General features: G+C 38.2%; 1 protein-coding gene across 1 annotated transcript in view; it reads right to left on the bottom strand.

The window, feature by feature from the left end:
- The window catches only part of TMEM131 (transmembrane protein 131), a 67,294-nt gene that overhangs the window by 9,986 nt on the left and 35,246 nt on the right, over positions 1 to 22,062 (bottom strand). The window contains exons 9-31 of the mRNA XM_083437567.1: positions 21,404 to 21,554; positions 21,258 to 21,314; positions 20,084 to 20,145; positions 16,187 to 16,295; positions 15,230 to 15,338; positions 14,097 to 14,250; positions 13,830 to 14,000; positions 12,742 to 12,852; positions 12,515 to 12,649; positions 11,806 to 11,910; positions 11,134 to 11,220; positions 8,983 to 9,135; positions 8,782 to 8,857; positions 8,579 to 8,696; positions 8,066 to 8,204; positions 7,842 to 7,951; positions 7,359 to 7,425; positions 6,380 to 6,531; positions 5,179 to 5,321; positions 4,787 to 4,973; positions 3,268 to 3,453; positions 2,157 to 2,315; positions 634 to 1,226 (exon numbers count right to left, since the gene is read on the bottom strand). Of these exons, the coding sequence (XP_083293693.1) occupies positions 634 to 1,226; positions 2,157 to 2,315; positions 3,268 to 3,453; positions 4,787 to 4,973; positions 5,179 to 5,321; positions 6,380 to 6,531; positions 7,359 to 7,425; positions 7,842 to 7,951; positions 8,066 to 8,204; positions 8,579 to 8,696; positions 8,782 to 8,857; positions 8,983 to 9,135; positions 11,134 to 11,220; positions 11,806 to 11,910; positions 12,515 to 12,649; positions 12,742 to 12,852; positions 13,830 to 14,000; positions 14,097 to 14,250; positions 15,230 to 15,338; positions 16,187 to 16,295; positions 20,084 to 20,145; positions 21,258 to 21,314; positions 21,404 to 21,554 (3,334 nt within the window). The remainder of the gene's footprint in view (positions 1 to 633; positions 1,227 to 2,156; positions 2,316 to 3,267; positions 3,454 to 4,786; positions 4,974 to 5,178; positions 5,322 to 6,379; positions 6,532 to 7,358; positions 7,426 to 7,841; positions 7,952 to 8,065; positions 8,205 to 8,578; positions 8,697 to 8,781; positions 8,858 to 8,982; positions 9,136 to 11,133; positions 11,221 to 11,805; positions 11,911 to 12,514; positions 12,650 to 12,741; positions 12,853 to 13,829; positions 14,001 to 14,096; positions 14,251 to 15,229; positions 15,339 to 16,186; positions 16,296 to 20,083; positions 20,146 to 21,257; positions 21,315 to 21,403; positions 21,555 to 22,062) is intronic.

Genomic DNA, 22,062 nt, shown 5'->3' with positions numbered 1-22,062 from the left:
ATATTAAGAGTGTAATCCTCAGGAGTCAAAGTACGTGAAAAGGGACACAAAACCACTTACTAGCTTTCTTGAACATTTCTTCCTCCTCTATCACTTCCCACACCCCAGATGTATGTAGTACAAACAGCACCATGATCCCCTGTACCATATGGCCTTGTTCACTCTCTGAAGTCATAGGGTCTGGTCCTTGGAGCCTAAAACACTTCCCACCCCCGCATTAATCTTTTAACTTAGCCTTAACAAACAACAGGAGCATTAGCATGAGGAAAGCAAGTTCACCGCCACTCTGCATATGAGCGCAGCCTAGTAGAAATTCTCTGACACTTCTCCTCGCTTCTTTAAGTTGCTGGAACTCCTATTCAAATAACCACTGCTATCGGGGAACAGGGAAAGTGTGTGGTCGTTTCAAAAGCCTTTACTGAATCCTTTTTTTAAAAGAGAATTATTTCACATAAGAAGTGCACAAAGGACAAGTTTCGATCAGAGAGGTGCATAAATGTCATAGAGGGGGAAACAGATGACAGAGACTCTTGTCTCGCCTCCCATAGAGAGTTGTCTGACCCAGCACATACAACTTTTTATGTACACACTTCGTAAGATAAGAGTTAATTGGGTGAAGTAGGAGTTTATTACCTTTGTTTTTTGCTACTGGAGATGGGGGCTGCTCTGTAAACACATCTGGGGAAGGGGATTCTGGATGATCAAAGTCTTTGTCCATGGTTTCTATAAGAGCAGCAATGTCGGAATCCTCTGAGCTGTGCCTCGTGTTGCTGGCACATTCTGAATGTGAAGGAGTAGGAAGCTGCGACTGCGGCAGGGAGTTTTCAGTCTGCTGCTCTTGTTGGTGAGGCACTGCTGGTGGCTGTGACAAATGTTGCTCTAGTAAGACTGGAGCGTGTTGCTGGTTTGAGTGCAGATTTTGTTTTCCACCCCTGGACTTCCTGCCTGCTGTGTGATTCTGAGTTGCAGAACTGGAGTCCAGGAAGAGGGAACCTGCTCTGTTTGTTGACTGTGCAGAACCTGCCTGCATAGAAGTCCTACTAGCAACATTTGAACTGTTTTTATACTTCATGTTTTCAACTTCGACTGAATTTCTATTGCTGTGCAGGTGTGCAGATGAATTGCATTGCTTATTACTTCCTGCGTTGGATCGTGATGAGGAACTTCCTGGTCCATAGATTCCTCTGGAAGAGCTGTGGTTCGAATCTGATCCAAGTGCATTCAAGCTGGAAGAAGATCAAATTTGTTTTTACTTCTCATATATTTAGTAAAATGTAGCTGCACAGTTCCCAACCCATTTAGCAAAGGATAATAGTAGTTCTTAATGTTTCTAGGTAGCATCTAAATGGCTGGTTCAACATAGCTTCAGGAAATATAAGTGTATAGTGCTAAACTGGGCCTCAAAACTTGATCAAGAGACAAGTGAGTTATTTCTAAAGCAGCATGTTAACATGCCCTGCTATCAAAGAATAGTTCCTTGCTACAGAGACCAACAAAATTGATATATAATCCCTGTTTTTGAAAAACAGTAATTTATACATCATTCCACACAAGCATCTTCCTGACTCCCATTTTCCTCCTCCTTTATCACAATTTCTTCACTCTTTTCTATTTATGTATTTTCTACGTAATTCTTACATTTAGGTAGTATTGCATAGCAGCTTCCATAGAAGTATGCAATTATCCAAGGACTGCTTTGATGCATTGCTTACTGTGTTATACCCAAGTGCACAATAGATGTGCACGATATCAAGTGATGATATACTACTGCACAAATGATGGCTTTTGCAAGCAGAACCACATACTAGTGTTACATTAAGTAGTTAAGTTACCACTTAAACTGCTGCTGAATACAAAAACATAAGACGCAATCCCTATATAGTATCAAGATATATCTACCAGCTTCTGAGAATGTTTGCAACTGATGTTCTAGTTTTAAGATAACAACTATTCACTATTCAACTATCCATCATGTATTTTCCAAGCTAATAAAGTCTGAAAGACCATTCTGCATCAGTTGTTTTAAATTCCATAGATATTTTTGCTGCACCTGTGATCTGCTCAAGTTGTGAGGCTAGGAGCCTCGTTTACAAGAGTGACATATACTGGTGAGAAATGCTACTTTGCAAACATCCAATTCATAAGTAAGAGCTTACTTTCCATCAGATGAAATTCCAACTATTCTCCTGAGATCAAATGGTCTTCCCATATCAAAGGGAGGATTGGATGCCTCAAAGGACAAGCGTCGTCTGAATGGCTCCCAAATTCCTTGAGCTTCTAAATAGGCTGTTCCAATTACCAAAAGGAAGAGCACACTGCAACAGACAAGTAAGTAAAGCATCAGTGTTTCTGCCATCATAGCCTGGAAAAACTGAAGACACAAGGCAAGCCCATCTCTTGTTGACAAATTAAGAGAAACAATATTTTACTCCCACCTACACAAATCACAACCCCCCACCATGCTGGTACTGAAATGCCAAGTTCCAGTAACATTTACATACTATATAATTAAGACATCCATAAGCACCTATTATTGGAACAAGCGTAGACGCTGATCCTGAAAAAGCAAGACTAAATCTGGTAGGAAAAACAAAGGCAACTTGCGAATTATTAAGCTGAATGTACTGGCAAGCTGCCCAAGAAGCTGAATTCCTAAGTGAGGGACTCCCAGCAGAGAAAGTGCTGTCGCTCAGCAAGTTATGCCCAAACTTAGGATCTGTTTCTCCCAGGAGTTTCCCAGCTTACTGTGTTTGCTGAAATGGGATATGCGGTAAGAAACTGACTCACACTCGTTTCAACTGCTTCTAGCTCATTTGTAAGAAGTTATTAAAATAATAAGACATCTGTCTGCTCAATCTATCTCTCTAAGATCGACTACTATGCGACTCCATGCTTTGCATATACCAACTCTCAACAGAACTGCTACTGGTATATCATGTGCTGTAACTGTCAACAAATTTCCATGTTCATGGGATTTGGAGAGGTTTTCCCACTAGTTATTACAATTAAATGCAGATGGTTATGCAACAGGAGCTAATGAGTTTACTCAGGTAAAATGTGACTTTTGCTCTCTGCTGTCTGTGCATATTCTGGTTGTAAGCCCCACTGCAACACTGTTGACAACCAACATATATTGCTTAGGTAATATTTCTTACATATGCATATTCAAAGGAAAATATTATGGCATTTTCTTAACATATTTGATTTATTAACATAGAAATACATGTATATTATAAAAAAAAACTATTAAAAAATTGTGTATAGTACCTCATTATTCCTGAGACTAATACGTACAGTGCCAGCTCCCAATTGGGCCTGGGCAGAGCTTCTGCACAAGTTGCTAACATATGATAGGGAAGGGATGCATTTAATATGAACATAAACTCAGAACCTCCTGTTGTGGTTAGTTTCAGTTCACGGATGACTCTGGAAGTTGTGAAATCTGGTGTAAACCTGTTGAGAGTAAAGGATTGTTATTGTTTATCTAGATTATATATATACACTTGATAACAAATCCACACGTTCCAGTTACATTAGAGTCAATCTAGGATTCAACATCCCCATCTATAGCAGATCAAATAAGCCTCTAATAATAGTTACTGCTTGAATTTAGATTAAAGTCATGATGCAAAGATCTTGAAAGGAGAAGTGGGGGCTCACATGTGAATTTTTGCACTTAAACACTCCCCATTCCTAACAAAAACGGTTTAATCTAGGCCCAGACCCACTGATTTCAATGGGGTTGTTTAATTATAACTAAATCTAGATTCAAACTCTCTGCAGGTTTTAATGCTGCAATTTAATTCTTATGATTTAATAAGTTCTGCACATGCCAATATTAACTGTGCACACAGAGTGCATCTTTATGGGGGTAAGTAGAAATAAAAATCATTTATGGAGATAAATGAAAATAGAAATGTGGTGCTTAGGAATATGATAGAATTATCTCTTATTTGTTAGCACTTGGCTGACAGAGAAAATCAGAGAGAGCCGGGAGAAAACGACCTGATTCGTCAGGTAGGAGAGAAAAAAACTGAAGGGGACTGTGCCCGCCTCCCAGAGTTCTTTGCTTTCCTGTCTCCGTCATGCAATGCGAGTCCTAACCCCAACCCATTCGGCTCTTCAGTAACTGTATCAAATGTGATGGTGCGGTTAGTATTTCATGACAAATAAAGAAAATGTAATAGCCATTATCATAAAGGAAAAGGCTATTATCTTTAAGAGTGATGGGTAGCCTCATGCAACTTCTGCTATATACCACTTGACACATACTTCATCTGACTCTAATATAAACTTTTGTTCAAGCATAATTGTTGCTAGGAGAGGGCAGGGAGGGGCCAGAGGGAGTAGGCTCCATGGGTTGTCTCTGCCCCATGGGCTGCTGGTTCCCCATTCCTCAGGCATGCCAGTGTATGCATTATTAAACCAAGATACGCATGAGTGTATCTTATATCCACATGTAGCTCTTTTGCTCTTCCCTTCACACAAGTGGGGAGACAAGTCAAGTGCATGAAACTCATTTGTATCTTAGCTGGTTGAGAGATATTTGAACATAGCACTGTTACAGCTTACATAAATTTATCTAAACTGAAGGGGTAAACGGCTTGACGGATTTCATTTACGTAGAAGAAATCTATGTAAAGAAGGTGTTCAGTGTGCTCCAGGAACCTCTGGCAAACTATATAAAAAGAGCATTTTCTATATACAAAGCTAGGTATAGAAACTCCAACCACCCGCTGCCCCATAAACTGAAAATGGTGCCAGTCTTCAGCATAAGTTAACTTACAATACGACAATCTCTTTAGAGGCATTGGAACTTAGTGCAAATTCTTTACAGTTAACTACTTTAAATCCATATCCTTCACATGAATATCCACTGATTTCTATGGATTTTATATTAACTTGAAGCTGCCCCGTATTCTCCACCTTGAACGTTCTTTTCAATGTGAAGTTTGGTTCCTTTAATTTCGTTTCTGAAATAAAGAGGAAAATGCAGTTAAAATTAGACTACTATTTAACAAGAAAATGGTGTCAGCATATGGCTCAGCTGGTTTCACAAAGATACTTCAGTTACTTTCACTTCTTTCATTCTTGCTTTTAAAATACGAGATTGTCTAGTTTCTTTCTCATGCACTCTTGCATGGGATTTGATGTTTGGCTTCACCACAGAAGACTTACTTTCAGTGCAGTCTTTTAATAATGATTCCGTGATTTTAAAGCGTAAAGAACTGCCCGGCCCAGGTGGCTTGCCTGCAATCCTCATGCTCTCTGTTGTTCCTTGTCCTTTAACCATTATAGCTTCTATTACAGTCAAATTATTTCTGTAGGGGAGAAAAGCCAAATAAAGCATTATGAAATTATTAAGAACTCTACTGTTTCTAGCTATATTGGGGTTATTTGATGAGGAAAAGCCAATAACGAGTTTTATAAAATCAATAAAACAAACTAATACATAGACATTGTCTTTCCCTACTCCACAAATTGATTCTAACTTACTGCTTTTGAAATAAAGCTACTGCTATGGATAAAAGCTATAATGCTAATTTTCTCAAGTTATTAATAAATAATATCATGCATTAACTAAGGAGATGGAGGCCAGGAGCCACTGCATGGCATTTCCCCCCACTAAGTTCCCTGAACAGTAGCACCAGTGTAACACGTTCCTGGAAATTTATGTGTGTGATGCTGCTTTGGGGTCTGCTTTTCAAAGGAATCTGTCCTACTGGGTACCACATGTCGTTGGGCACATCTGAAGTAGCACTTTGTGTGCTATCCTAAATGCTGCTGAAAATCTTTTGCCATTTGAACCTTGCTAATTTTTGTGCAAGCCTCATTTATTTCATGCAGTTGGTGGTTTCTACACAATTGCCGCAGTGCCTGGTCAGCTTGCAGGATTAAATTGAGATAAAACATTAAATGAACTAATGAACTTCTAAAAGGAGTCGACACATTCATCCATTCCCATTTGTGTCATCACAGTGGCTTAAAAAGGAGCTGTGACCATGCAAGTTAGTGGGGCCATGTGGCCAGTCAAAATGTGGGTGTGCCTATGCATACACTCCTAGGTGTCCCAAGCTGTTATCCTGGTTCTGGCTCAACATGCTCATGGGGATGATTTTGCAGCTGAGCAAACATGAGCAAAGTCTATGGTGCAGCATTAGCATCTCACAGAGACAGCCAGGTTGTATGAGCTGACCCTTAAGACTTATGTATGCTAAATTACATTGCATTCAGTTGTATAGAACTTCTCACATATAACCAAACTGCCACTATAGTTCATCTTGAAAGCAATCAATGTGTCCCGCAGATGGCTGGAAAAATGCAGCTCTAAATTTGAACACCCCTGTTAATTAAAGCAATTCTGAAGATCTACCAATACCTGATAATGATTAGCGATGAAACTGTTTTATTAAGAACTGGAGTAAACTTCACTTTGACAGATTTTCTTTCCCCAGGCTTTAAAATTATGTTTAAAACTGACTGCCGAGACAAGCCCTCCGTAAATCCTGTGGCGCTTTGCAACGCATGACCCTTGAAAGAGGAAGACAAATCAAATTAAAAGGTTAGAAAGTTTGCATACTTTTAATCAGTGCCTAGCTTGTAGCTCTGTAAAACGCTGCATGTTTTTAAACTCTCATTTTAAATATATGAAAAGCAAATATATGAACCTAATTCTTATCTATATAAGCACAACCTGTGTACCTGACAGCTTTATAGACTAACCAACAAAAGGCAGGTACCTATTACTAAAAGGAGCTTTCAAATCTAAATTTAAATAGGGAGGGAAGGGCTAAAGGAACAATTTAACAGAGAAATCGTAGCAGACTGAGAAAGCACATAAGTGTTTGGATCACTTGATTGTAATAAGCAGAGAGAAAGGCAAGGGTAACAAAAGGATTTGCTACTGTAGCCAACTATAAAATCAAAGGTCATTTCAGGAAGATAAAGAGACTGAACCCCTAACCAACAGCTACAGGCTGCAATCCAATGCACAGGAACCACTGGGATAAAGTGTAAACATTTACAAAGCTCTATTTTGCACCCGAGGTTGTTCACATGCAGTCAGGTGTTCAGTAAATGCACTAGCAAAGCTATGGCTATGTTTCAACCTAACATCCAATTATGGTTTGGCACTACAAGAACTAAGCATTGAACCCATGCCCTTTTTCCTGCTGTGCATGCTCCAATTAAATTAATAGCATTTGAGTGCAAACCATAACTCAGTGGTTTGAATGTAATGGCAGCCTATGGCTTGTGACTATTTTGCAAACCATGCTTATGCTCGTAATAACTGTACTAACAGCAGCTCAGTATTAAGAACTGGGTAGAACAAAACTGGGTTTTAAAGGATTACTTACACAGTTTCGAGAGACTTGAAATTCTAGCGTCTTCAAATTGAAGTTTGCAGGCTTAGTCAAGTTAAACCTGAAAGAAAAGCACACAGTTAGGTGCGGCCGAGTACTCTGGAAAAATATCTAGATTCACTTTAAGAAGAAATAAGGTGCACAAATAATTTTTGTTTCTGTTCTGCGGCAATGGCCTGTTGGGATTATATCAGATGGGGGAGAAATGTTGGTTTATGTTATCATACAATAAAACTATTATGAATACTAGAAATAACATCTTATATGACATACAATACATAATATATCTGATAACTGAAGTTGTATGAATTTAATAGAGTAGACTGGTATTTAAATTGCAGGTCTGCCTCAATTCATGTAGAAAGTAGCATTCAAGGGGCTCTATTTTAAGAGCAAAGAAGATAGGCAAGTACATCTACCCTAAACCCAGCCCTCAACATTATCTCCTTGCAAGCACCACTTTTTACCACCACTTACCGGTCCAATAGCTTATCTACGAAGACTGATGGATTGGAATATAGTGCTATGGGAAGAAGCTGAACAAAAACAGGAACATCTGCTGGATTTTCTAGAAGAATTTCTTCCTCCTGGAGGAACAGGTTTAGATTCAGACTTATTGTCCCAAGGTAGCAAATATAGGAAATCATTTTCAATATTAACTTTTGTGTTCTTAGTACTACATTGACAATGCCAAGACTTACAGATGAACTGTTTGTGTTGGTAAGTGAAAAATCCAAATGGCGCAGTGAGCCAAGTAGAGATGGCCATGCCAATTCTGCTGTGATTTTGGAAGTCACAGCCTTCTGGAGATCTGTGTCCACTTCAAATACAGCACTTAATCTAGACCAGCAATGTAATTTAGCATGGAGAAAAATTAATATCAAGCTTCAAAACTAAAACCATAATATTTCATGGAATTCACATGCACATAGACATACTCAGTTTCATGATTCTACATAATAAGGATTTTTAAAAAAACGATAACTGCAGTAAGCTAGGATAATTTCTTCAGTATTCTTGGAGTAGCCTTCAGTTCCATTACAAGTTTATTAGCTGCATTTGGAAGCTAATAAAGCATTGTTTACTGTTTCATTTATATTTCCAACCCATTTATTGACTACTGCAACACTTCTCAAACAATGTTGCCAAGCAATTAAGATTCCCTGAATTTCAGTAACCAACCAGAAAGCCATTCCTTATTTTAAAACACTCACTGATTGCCTGAGTGATCTCTTATTCCAATCCATTCTCTGAACAGATTATCATGCAAATCCCAATCTGAATCCCATGCATCTTCTTGCATAGATGTACTGTGTTGTAATTTTGATTCAGCTGGAAAAGAGAAACATAAATTTCACCTTAACATCTTCAATATCTAGAATGTTAAGAATGTTTAAAAGATATTAAAATTACTTACCTTTACTCAGAAAAGGCAACCCCACATAACAGTGATTCCCACATTGTAAACCAGGGTCAAAGTAAACATTTGCAATCTGAAATATATAAGCAGCAGCAACCAAGAATTTAAAAAGACCCCTCTTAGGAATGCAAAACTGTGAAATATCTATATTTTTAAACATAGTTACGTAATTTTGAATAATATCCATAGTGCTCGAACCTTGGATTTTTTCCCTGGCTCCAGATCTTCTTTGTTACTTCGTAATCTCTTGTAATAAAACCGAACATCTTCTGATAGTGAACGGATCTGTTGTATTTTTACCTTCTGTGAGAAAGAGCTCATGATACTCAAACTCTGATGAACAGTCTTACCCTAAGAAAGAATGTACAATTGTGGGTTTTTTACACATCTTTGTGCCCATGATTGCAAAGTTTTTAGCACCCCTGGTAATATAGGCTAAGGTTGCTCTGAGAGAGTTATTCCATCTACATTATTTTCCTATAACCACCTCATTCAAACCTTTTCAGTTTAGAGATACGATACTGCACACATTAAGAAAAAGTATCGTGCAATGTTACAAGTCAACCAATTGGTTGTTGTTGTTGTTGTTTTATAATTTTTTTTTGCAGAAATGCCAAAGGAAGGAAACAGACTGAAATGAGGGGACATGTTCTACAGAGGAAGACCAGTCTGTGTTTCCTGTCCTGCATCACAAGTTGTCGATATAATATCATGAGCATTATCCACTTCCATTATCTGCTCCCACTGTATTCAAAGTTCAAATAAAATCTCATTACCAGGTTAATTTGTAGGTCCTTCATTCAACACCCAACAATTGCCAGAAATCACCCCCATAAATTAGGAACAGAGGGAGGTAAATTCAGTTACTTAAAATTAGCAAGAGTGGCTGCATAAAGGAAGAGCTAACACAGTAATATTTTGCATCTGGAACCTTAGACATTTCAGAGGAACTTACTTTAAACATCTCTATGAGGCTCAACTATTTCTCTCACACTTTCTATCCCAGTTCTTAATAGAAAATAAAGCAGGAAGAATTAAACGAAACTGCAGGCTTTAGTCTCAGGAAATAATAAAACGTTTTTCCAGCTCCATGAAGCTACCTTGGACTGAAAATAGTGGTGCATTTTATAGCTATATTATGTGCTCAATGTAGAAAAAAGTCTCTTCCTCCTCTCTTTTACAATCTAATGGAGTGGTGTATTAAAAAAGAGACTATGAAAAATTTTCTTACCAGAATACAATAAAAACAGCCACCTCCATAAGGCACTTTCAAACAAAGTTCTCTTTCCTCTTTTCTCATTTTTGTGTTTAAAAGGGAATTATAAAGATACCACAAATGCAACTGCAAGATTGAAAATGCCACCGTACAAAAACCAGGAAAGGAAGGATTATAGAGGATAAATAAAAGAGAAAGGGAAAGGACCCCTGGATGGTTAAGTCCAGTCTAAGGTGACTATGTAGTGCGGTGCTCATCTCACTTCAGGCCGAGGGAGCCGGTGTTCAGGCCGACAGCTTTCCGGGTCATGTGGCCAGCATGACTAAACCGCTTCTGACACAACAGAATACCGTGACGAAAGCCAGAGCACACAGAAACACTGTTTACCTTTCCACCGCAGCAGTACCTATTTTTCTACTTGCACTGGTGTGCTTTTGAACTGGTAGGTTGGCAGAAGCTGGGACAGAGGAACGGGAGCTCACCCCATCACAGGGATCTGACCTTCTGATCAGCAAGCCCAAGAGCCTCAGTGGTTTAGACCACAGCGCCACCCGCTCCCACAGAAGATAAGTATTCAATTTTGGACTAGGCAGGAACTTGGAAATAGCACATTATTTTCAAAAAGTGACTGCCCATAATTGAATCCTGCCACACAGATTTCGAATCCTCTAATAAAGATCTGGCAAAAGATATACTCCAAGGTAACTGCTACATTGTCTCAATTATTCTGAGAGGTTGTGCAAGGAGCAACTAAGGGTTTGATTTCTATGCTTCCCTGTGTTTAGGACTGTAGTGTATCAAAACAGCAGCCAACTTCCTTTGGAAAAAAACACGTCTCATATTTCAGCAGCAGTTGTTCATGATTTCAGACATATGGATTGATGGAGTTAACATATGCTAGTTCTTACCACTAAGAGTGATTCAATTACCCTATAGCAATGAGAAACAAAGGCTGGGGACACATCCCAGGCTCTATGAAAAACAAGAGAATCTAAGGTCAAAATGCCTTCCCAGTGATGGAGTGTGAGATAAACTCCTGTAGCATAGCTAAAATCAGTTTGTTTCCTTTTTCATAATGATGGTTAAATAGCAAGAAGAAACTGTTAGAAATTCTTCAAAATATATAATCTTACTGGAAAAGAAGGTGGAAGAAGAATGTGTTTTGGGGAGCACATCAATGAGCCTACAGCAATTACAGCCTTCACAGGAATGGTTAAAATCTGCAAAAAAAGAGAAAAAGAATAGTAGCTTAAACGCAACATTTACGTTAACTCTTATCAATAAGTTTTAGACTATGGGTTTCATCCAAAAAGGTTTCCCTCCGCTGCATTAGCACAAAGCCATAACTGGACACAAGCCTACTTTTCTGCTAGCATATGTGATGAGCACATAAGCCCAACAAAAATCTCAACTGCTCTCTTCTGAAAGTATCTGCAAGCTTATATGCTGAGAATCAGAAATAGGTTGTCTGCCTTCTATACATCTTTATTAATCTTAAAGTAGTTTTGCATCCTTCTATAGATATGGTATAGGAAATACCAGATGATCATCATTTAGTTTCAGAAAGCAAGCATGATGGGCATACCAAATGAAGAACAATTAAAACAATCTTCTGAAATTCCTGAAAGGTTACACACCTAAACTGTCACATACGCTAGCCAGTGCCAAATATACTGCCAGAAAGGAAACCAACCAACTGCAGTTGCCATCACAACAGCTAAAAGCCAGGTGTGTCCCCCCCAAAATCCATTTCTTTTCTATTTCCATACACATTACTTTTAGGACCAATATAAACGTAAGAGTACCTCATAATCAGTTGTGATTTGTATAGCCCCATCATGAATCCCTTCAAGTTCTTTTGGTAATAATCTTACTCTGAATACAGTGTATGAACCAGGCATCAATGTTACCTGTAGAACAGAATTATATAGTTGCTTCATTGCTTTAATCTCACATTCTTCCAACAGACAACAAAAAAACCCCGGTCACTGTAACAAAAATGCACACACGCAGTTATCTGAAAGGGTTTCATGTTGAAATACAAAGAGTAATGTTTTGCCTACCACTTAAGTAAAACACTCTCCACTATTTATTTTCATCAGTTAATCTCTCACAGAGGCACCACTCATTGTTCACTTTTTTCCTCCAGATGTGGATATGTGTGGGGTGTTTGTCTACATATAAAAATAGCTAGCACCATGTCTATACATAGACATAAGCAGTGCTTTTTTTCTAAAAAAAAATGTTTAGGGATACTCTCATTTTGACTCAAGAAAACCACCATTTTATAGTTCAGATCAGGGAAAATAAATACAGTAAATGGACAAAAGTACAAAGATTCACAAAATGTTTAGGGGCATGCGTCTCCCTGCATCACAGTCCCCTCAAAAAAGCGCTGGACATAAGCAGATGTGGTGAACACCCCCCCCCGCTTCTTTTTACTTAGTGATAAGATTTGCATCTTTTGTCCATATGCCACACATAACTGTAAAAAGTAAAATATGTGTTACTTACCGAAGTTTGATCCAATGCATTGGCCTTTTCCAAGTCTGGAAGACTTGCAATTATTGTAGTTCTGTTGCCTTTTTCAGCAGCAAGGAGTTCCATGGTCAAACCATCACCTATCACATGCCAGCTTTTTATAGCCAACTTTAAAAGGGCACAATAGTTTTAGTAATAAATTAAACAGATATGCCATTTAAGTAAAACAAACAAACAACAAATAAAAGAATGTCTCTTACCTGAATTGGATTGCTGTTCATGATTGCAAGCAGAATACTACTTGTTTCTGTGGCACTCAATATACCAAAATCTATTATCTGTTCTTCAGGTCTTGGGGGCAATACAAAATACTAGAAAAACGGAAGAGCATCAACTGCATTAGGGACAGGCAGCTCATATATCTATTACTGCAAGGGCTCAGAAGTACTACCACCAGTTCTAACATGTTGGTTCCATTTCCCCCCCCCCCCAATATTTTGGACAAGTAGCCCATAAGATCTGGGACTGAAGAATCTGTATTTGGTTTTCAGGGATCCAATCTGCCGATTACACAGAAAGTGCTACAATTGCTGGGAAACACATCTACCTTTTATTCATTCTATTGGGCAACCAGATGCTTACCTATCATGAGATAAGGCAAGGCACTATTAAAGGTGACTGAGTGAAAGACAAAACAGGTCTAACAAACTACTGAGTACAATTCACTGCTAATTCTCCTCTTCTGTAGAAATCCCGCTAAGATGGAAGAGTGATGCAAAAGGCACAACAGCATGGTTTTCTGAAGCTCCCTAGTCTTAAGGGGCCTATACAGGAGAGCATTTGAGTGGACTGTGCCCCATGTTAATTAGTGAAGGCAGCTGCCAATATGTTTTTGTTGGCAGTATGCATAACTGAGAGCTAGAGAGTCAACACATTAAAATATGAGTTCAGTTCCAAGTTCAGTCATTTTGAACAGGCCCCCGCGTACAGACATATTAACGTTTCTTTTATTTTTTAAAAAAGTAATGTAATTCCTATAAATTCAATTTCAATCAAACAGCAAACGTACAAAAATAATATCTAACACATTAATATTACATCCCGCAGAACTGCCACATGGCAAAAGAGCAGAATGGGTTCCACCCATAGGTCTATTCTAGCAGGCGTTAGACTGCTGAAATATAAACCAGCTACCAAATTTGTATTCAGTTTATGGTTCAAATTCAAGACTACAGTTTGAATTTGGCTTCACTGCTGAGCACATGTTATCCAGAAACACAAAGAAACCACATCCAATGTATTTCACTTTAAAAATAGAAAATATTTTTTAAAAAACTGATATACTTACATCTAAAAATCCAGTGTATGCTCTTACAGGTAGATGAAATTTAGAAGCATTTGTAATGAGCAAAATATTGTTATCAATGTGAAGGGATGACAAGGAAGCCACAAAATAAAGTGTGAAAATATATCTGGATTCATTTGGTGGAATTAAAACTGGTTTGCTGAAGTTGTGTACCTAGTATAATGAATAAATACGATCCAGGTTAACAGTGAATCCAATTTATGTAACATTTAATAGCAACAAAATAGTTCAGGGCATAATTGGGCTTACTTTAAATATTCCTTTGATTTCATCTGGTAGCATTATATCATGAATGAGGACTGCAAAATTGAATGTGTTTGTTAAGTAGATTGGTCTTTCCACAGAGTCTGCCGGACTGTCACGAATATGAAATAATGTGGCTGCATGATCAAATCCTAAGTACCTATTTCAAAATATAAAAAAGCCAAAAAGTAGAGATTTGTACAATCCTCTATAAGAAAAACTCACAATAACCACCAGAAAATTGGTTAGGCACTGAGATGAGGAACCTGACTCTCCAAATGTCATTGGACTCAAATTCCATCAGCTCTAGCAAGTATGACTAAAGCTGAAGAACGATCAAAGTTGTAGTCCAATATCATCTGGAGGGCCATAGGTTTTCCATCCAACAGCAGCAGTTTAAGATCTCTTTTTGGCTTGTTCTCTCAACTTCATAAACACCATATAATGCCTGAAGGACTGCCAATTGGCAGGCCACAGACCCATTTCTGATTTTACTTATCAGCAAGTTTAAATTCACCCCAAGGACCCAGATTCATTCCCCATGCCCTACCGTCATATCCTGCCCAAGCCAGGTGTGTAATTCAAATACATAAAACTTAAAAATCAATACTGAGAAATATAATGGTCTGAAGAATTTATACACTTGTTCCATTTAGCAGCAAAGAAGTCTGAAACCAAATACCCAGCAAATAAAGAGTTATAACCAGAACTTAAAACGTGGAAGAATTAGAATATACTAGCTTATAAATGTAGACATTAGAAACAGTAAAAAAGCAATTGCTCAAGCCTGTCCCTAACACTTGTAGCAATGGGCAAAATAAAGCTTTCTGAGTGCAAGCCAGCACTATTCGTGGCAACAGTCACATGCTTTGTTTAAACAGGGCTGTGTGATGGCCACTGCACACTGATCCTTTGGCTCCGATTCAGTTTGTAGCTCTTTATCCAGGACAGAATACGCAAAAATTCAGTGCAGTGTCCACACAATAACACTGGCTTTAAACCCAGTGTTCCTATTATAAGAAAGACTCATTTGGAAGCATATTTATTTGCTACAGGAAGCCATGCAAGTGGTTAGTTACTTGTGTACAGGAACGAGGTGTGAGTTAAATGTAAGACAACAGTATCCCGTGCAATCTTACCCATCTAACACTTCTGCTTGATATGGAATTTCAAGTTTTGAGTAACTCTTCTCTTTTGCTTTAACTGTTATTTTTCCTGAAAACTGTGCAGGTCGTTTTGCTTTCGATGCTATATGGTACATACAAATAGATAAATAAAAACAAACACTGTTACTATTATTGACGCATACACAAAATTGACACATATTTATTTTTACTCTGATAGTAAAACTGTCACTGTTGGGGCTTTGATTTACTACAAAGTATCACAAACCATTTTGATCACATTTGTAACTAAGCTACTCCTGTAATATATTAGGGTGCAGTCACTGTTTAGCTCTAAAATGTGAGTATAATGCTGCTTGCTGAGCTCAAGCGGCTTCAAGGAGGGTGGGTGATACAGCAACATCCCTTCTTCAACTTTCAGCCGAGGGGTAGGGAAACCTATGAGCCTGCAAATGTTGCTTCCTGTTAATTCTAACCAAATGCCATGCTGGCCTAGGCTACTGGGAGCTGTCGCCCGTCAACATCAGAAAGGCCACAGGTTCCCCCTTTTAGCCAAAAAGATGAAGACTTCAGTGGACAGTCATCATTAAATGCTCTCCACTCTTGGTCTCTGTGTATATACACTGAACAGCATGATTAAACACATGGGATGGGATTCAGAGGAAAGCTCACAGAAGGCAGCTGGAGGAAGCAGACTTTCCCAGCCCCTCCTCTGCCCAGCAGCATCCTGAAAATTCTCTCCTGAGAGTTTGGGGGTGGGGGTTGCGGGAAAACAGTGGAAACCAGGAAGAAACTTCTACAACTGCAGCAATATCCCTGGCAGTATTATGTAACTCGTTCCATGCAGTAAGTGCGTTCAAAAGAAAAGCAAGTGTGGGCCCCAAACTAAGAAATATGTTCAGATACACTGACAAAAGGCTTCCCATCCCATGAATGAGAAACATACAACTTCCAGAACAGACTTTTACTTACCGTCAAAGCTAATACTTGCAACTTTGGTATATTTACTTTCAGAAGCTCGAAGTGTAATTGGCTTGAAATGCACTGTGATAGCTTCATTCTGTGGTGTGGGTCTAACACTCTGGAAAAGCATAAAAGAAGTGCTTACCAAACAACTACTGAAAAAGTCTGTATAAATCTGTTATCTTTTCCTTCAAAAGTTGAGAATCTGCTGACACTTATTCTAAGTTATAAAAATGTGGATACATGTCATTAGAACAACACGAGTCAGGAATGTTTCCAAATATATATACATAATTTATAGCAGAAACAACTGTGAAACTCCAGCAGATTTACTAGGTTTGTTTCATTTTATTTCAACACATGCCTGTTTCACTAGAAAAGGAGGCAATTAACTAGGTTGGGGGTGTTTTTTGGCTAAAATGTCTGTAGCCATCTAAAGAGAACTAGCCTTTCAGTGCAAGGTGGACCAAAAGAATATCAGAGCCATCTATATGTGTTTTATTAATGAGAATGCACACATAAAAAATAGCACTACACTTCCATCTTAAATTTTACAAGAGTTATACTTGGGGTTGTTCCTGTGCTCGTATACCTAGCGCAATTGTTCAGAGACCCTCCACAAGGCAGAACACTACACTCACATTATTTTAACTGTGTCTTCACTTCCAGTATCTCCACTTTAGAAAGCTAAACAGCTGAAGACACATGCTGGCAGCATTGCAGAGCAGCAGGGAATGCCAGAAACAAACCAACAAATTATTTAAGTGTCTTAAAGACAGCCCTGTTTAGGGAACTTTTTAATGTTTGCTGTTTTATTCTGTTTTTAATATTCTGTTGGGAGCCGCCCAGAGTGGCTGGGGAAACCCAGCCAGATGGGTGGGGTATAAATATTGTTGTTGTTGTTGTTTCAAATGTGGCCTAATTCTGCGAAAGACCAACTATTTTGAGAGAAATGCAAACTCCAGAGCTGCTAGAACATGAAGGCTAAAGATTAAGACTTTCAGGTCCAGAGGCTTTGAGGTGTGGAATCAATATCAAGCAGCACATCAAAAAGCTCAGAGCACAGATTTCCATTCCAGTTACTAGGTCTTCAAGGTAACACCATGTGACACGAAGGAAAGAACTTAAATAAGGATAAGAAAGATGAGAGAACATCAAGATAAGAATGTGTCAGAATAAAGTTGACAGATGACAACAACAACAACAACAACAAAGGATGCCCCCCCCTTCAGAAGATAATATAGAAAGATACCAAGAAGATACCTCATTCCAAGAAAGAGGATGAGCATGCAGAATTCATAATTATGGATGAATGTACAAGCCTTACAACCATAGAAGAGGGATTCTCATGTTTCAAGCAAGTTCAAACAAGTTTTGTAATTTACTGTTAATATGAAGTACGTCATATATATACTACACAGTGCAGGGTCAGGAAGGGAGAGGGCCTTTTGGAAGGAATACTGCCTGAATGCAATCAGCTATTAAGTATACAGTCTTTCACCACAGTCTTTCACAACCATCTTATGGTTGTAAGGCTTGTTGTTCTAGTTGTCTGTTCTCAATGGAAAACATTTAAAAGAAATGTTAGAACTAGTTAATATAGCAATACACACATTTTACTTAAACTTCCATATAAACTTTAATACAGAACTATCATATATTGTGTTACCAAACATAAATTTCAATTCTAATGGAAGGATAATGGCTATAGTTATGCAACTCAGCTGAATATTAAGCGCTGCTGACAAAACGATAAATACACAGTCTTCTGGCTCAGAACCAGCAATGCTATAAATACGTACATGATATTTTTACATTAATTTAGTATTATTTTTAATATTATAAATTGCTTTTCTTCTTTTAAAATTGTTCAGTTTCACAGACTTCAATATAAAGTGTCAGTAAAAGTAAAAACTTTTTATGACTATAGTAACTGGCAACAATACTCTTAAAGTGCCTCGAAGGAATTTAGTTCTATGAGTATCTAGCTTAAATTTCTGCTAAATATAGTCTTGGCCTTTTCCCATGACATTAGCATGAAGTTTGAAACCAGTTTCTTCCTCGCTTCCAAACTGTATCAGAACAAACTCCAAGAGACATATATCCCTGTCCTCCCCCCGCCCCATGTTTACATGGAAATATGAGCAAATAGTTTAGCCTTTAAGATATGCTTGATGGTATCTGACACTTCCCCAACCCACTTAACATCTAAGATGGTAGCAGAAATCTGAGCAGCGTCAAAACACTGGGACTGTATATTACGAGGTCATACAGTCAGTATTTCTTCAGTCAAGAATGAGGGCAAAATATCAGAGAATGAGGTGTTAAAATAATATGATTCCGAAGCTTGGCTATATAATCCACTGCTCAGTAGTTTAACACTTATCACCTTTGCTATCAGACGCAAAAGAAAATTTAAGTAAAATTATGTACATTACTTCTGCTGCATCAATGATTCCTGTTTTTAACATCAGTGACTCCATATTTTTGCTCACTTACTGCAAGCAGCCTTTCTGTCACTAACCCTGTGGTGTAGTGTGCAATTTGAAAAATCTAAGCTGACCATTCTGTATTTTTCTCTGCACTCTGTAAGTTAGAGGGAGGGAAACAGGCCAGACCTATGAGTTCACAAAGGGTTCATTAAGGCCTGGAGCTCTTTGTAGAACATCCTTATGTGAGGATATACACACAGGCCTTTCACTTTTTATAAGCCATTGTAGATTATTACCAAATATGAAACTAATGATGCCCCACATTTTGTGAGATATGCTTCTGTGCCTCTGAGTTTGAGCCCAGGAAACCTATGGGCTATCTTTATAATGACAACAGCTTGTTAAACCCACTGGTGCTGCTAGCAAGTTAGAGAGGAAAAAGACTCCAGAGGAGTTAGTCTTATACAAACTAAAAAGAACAGACATAGCCTCTGGTCTAAGAGATTATCCAGTAGTCATCATTTCTCCCCTTTATATAGGAAGAGGTAAAACAAAGCTATTGCTGCAAGAGATAAATATACATTTCAAAGACATGGAAACAAGCACAGTACTCTCTCATCTCCCATGCTGGACAAACTAGAACAGTGGTTGAGAAAAGGGATTTAGACAACAACAAGAGACATTGCTTGGTGACAAAAGCATTTCAGCACTGACAGAACACACCAGCTCAAGCACCTTAGCCCAAAAGAGAATATTTGTGACTAACCAGATGTTTGAATCGTATTCTGGGTCTGGGACAGGCCTCTTTAGCTTTGAGTCTCAAAACTGCCTCCTTTACAGTGGTTAAGACAAATCTCTATTGCAAGCCAATATTAACCACTTTTATATGCTGAAGTTTGTTGTGAAATACCAGGTACAAAAGAACCTTTAATTCTTGTTTGCATTTTTATTTTGTAATTGTCATACTGGTTATCTGCATGCTTTTCAAGGCATTTGCCCTGAATGATTTAGTCAGAAATAACTGGGAATTATTAAATGCATTTCTATGTACTTGCTGGAAATCCCATTGCTTTTTATTGTAATGTGACACCATAACAGCAATTATTTAAGATAGTTGTACAATTACAAGCTGTAAGTATTAATTTATGATGACACTGAAAAGTAAAGCCTGAATAACAAGCAACTAAACAAACCTTTAAATATGCCCCTGTAGTCTTAGTCTTTAGTAGAAAGTTGAAGGGAATGCAAAGTGGGGGAGCTTTAGTTCAGTTTAACTATACAGTCACAACATGTAGCATGGGAAGGATACACTGCTGAAAGCTGTTAAGTGCATCGAAAGCGGCATTTCGTTGAGTCCATTTGGAAAAAGGGACTAAACTAACAGCACTTGAGCTTTGATATCTAGTGGATTCATGTTATCTTTTACGTCTAGAAAAATATATTGAGATAGTGAAATAAAAGAGGTAATACTTACTGTTATAGGTACATCCTTTGTTCCTGAATTTAACAAGTGTAGATTTAAGATTTTGGGCAGATCTGTTGAAAGCCAATAAAAAAGCACTAAGGCTCGTTTGCATAAAAGGGATTTTTTTAAAGTCAAGCCAGCTTTGTGACATTTATTCAAGTTATCCAATGCTGAAATTTTACTTAATTCTTGCACTTCTCCATTCCCTTCTCCCCCAGACATAAGGAGCGGATGTTTGATGGTTCTGCTTCTAATCTGCAATAAGCAATAGTCTGCCATTTTATCCAACTGTAGCAAACTGTGGTTAGTGTGCAAATTAATTTGTTCTCCAGTCAGGATCCAGGCATGGTGGCAAACTATTGTCTAGGCAAACCGTAATTTGTCACACTGGAGCAAATGGGCAAACTATGGTTTGTTGCAAGGGAAGGGAGGAGGGGGATCATGGTCACCATTACTAAATCCTGATCTTCCAAACCAGCCTGGTGCCTTCCACATGCTTTAGACTACAAGTCCCACCTGCCCTTTCCCAGTATGGTCAATGGTCAGAGATTATGCAATTGATGACCGAAACAGCTGAAGGGCAACAGGTTGGGGAAGACTGTTCCAAACTATGATTTGGAGACTAGTCTGAATACAGATGCGCCTGTGTACAGTCATTTGGCAGGTGTATAAATTAAGAGTGATGTTATAAAAAGTACTATTTATAATTGCGTTATTAAGTTATTTCATTTTACTTTATATAATATTTCTAAAGCTAGATATCCTAGGCATTTAAATACAAATGAGGTGGATTCAGAAAGTTTCCCTCATGCAGAGTTCTGCTAGAAGAAGAAATTATTTTCACCAATTCCTCCTTTCCCCTGTAGCCCCCAAAGATCTGCTCTGGAGGGTTTGGGGACTCCATGAAACACTATGAAAAGTAGCCGCAGAGATAATACCAAAAATCACCTTCCTGCACCCCGTCTCCAGAAGAACCCTGGATTTTTATTTTTATTTATTTATGTAAATGGGCGGATCCTTTCCATTAGCAGCAGGACCTGTCTGGATGCAACCCAATACATATGAAGGCCTACATGCAAAGGCTAAGGAACAAACACATGAAACTGATATTACGCAGCTCTTGCAAAATGAGGTGTGTCTACTCACAATCTGAAATGGAGGTGTATTAAAATATAGGACTCACCTTGGGTTCTTAAAGTACCAAAATCTAGCATTTCTGTCGATGAATAAATTCCTGGGGCTTTAAGATAGGACAAAACAAAGTGAGTATGTTTCACTACTGCAGTAGGAAAATACATGAAGTTGATGAAACATTACATTTCTACAAACCTGTTGTGACTTCTACTTCTACTGGCAGAATAATAAACTCTGTGCTGTCTGAGGCATTTGTTTTTATTCGAATGAAGGCTGTGTAATTATCTGCTTCCCTTGAAGAGAAACTGGCTCTCATAACTCCTTTAGTTTCATAGGGGGGAATTTCCTATTGAAACAGACAATTGTGCAGAATATAAAAGTCAGTATAATAAAAAGGTCCACAATGCCAGCTATAATAAAAGTGGAATATGGAGTATACAGTTGGCGTTTTTAGGCAATGAACTAACTAAATAGTGAGATGGAAGTGTCAAACAGTTTCAGAAACAACCATCACATAAAAGGTTCAGAATCATCACATGTAGATTATTCATACTGACAAGTAACAGTTTGTCAAACCTGCCTTTTCCTAAGTGCCTAAGACTAGTTCTGTTGTAAGAAACCAGTACAAGAAATATATTTGGTGATGCTACCAATGTTTTAGAGAAACACTTAAAAGCCTATTTTGCATCAGTAGATACTTCTGTCTGTGCCATCCAAGCCCACTCATTTCCCACTCCCACAACAGGCAAGCCATAATTTTCTTTCCTCCTGTGCATTCAAAATTTCTGGAAAGCCTACATTATAGCAAAGAGAATAGGACTTAATTTGTCTATACGCTTCAAAAGTGGGAGATT

This window comes from Podarcis tiliguerta (genome assembly GCF_965153285.1).
Source record: "Podarcis tiliguerta genome assembly, chromosome: 4".
In the NCBI taxonomy this organism is placed as follows: Eukaryota; Metazoa; Chordata; class Lepidosauria; order Squamata; family Lacertidae; genus Podarcis; species Podarcis tiliguerta.
The sequence above is the reverse complement of the archived record's forward strand: the minus strand, read 5'-3'. Positions and strand labels throughout refer to the sequence as shown.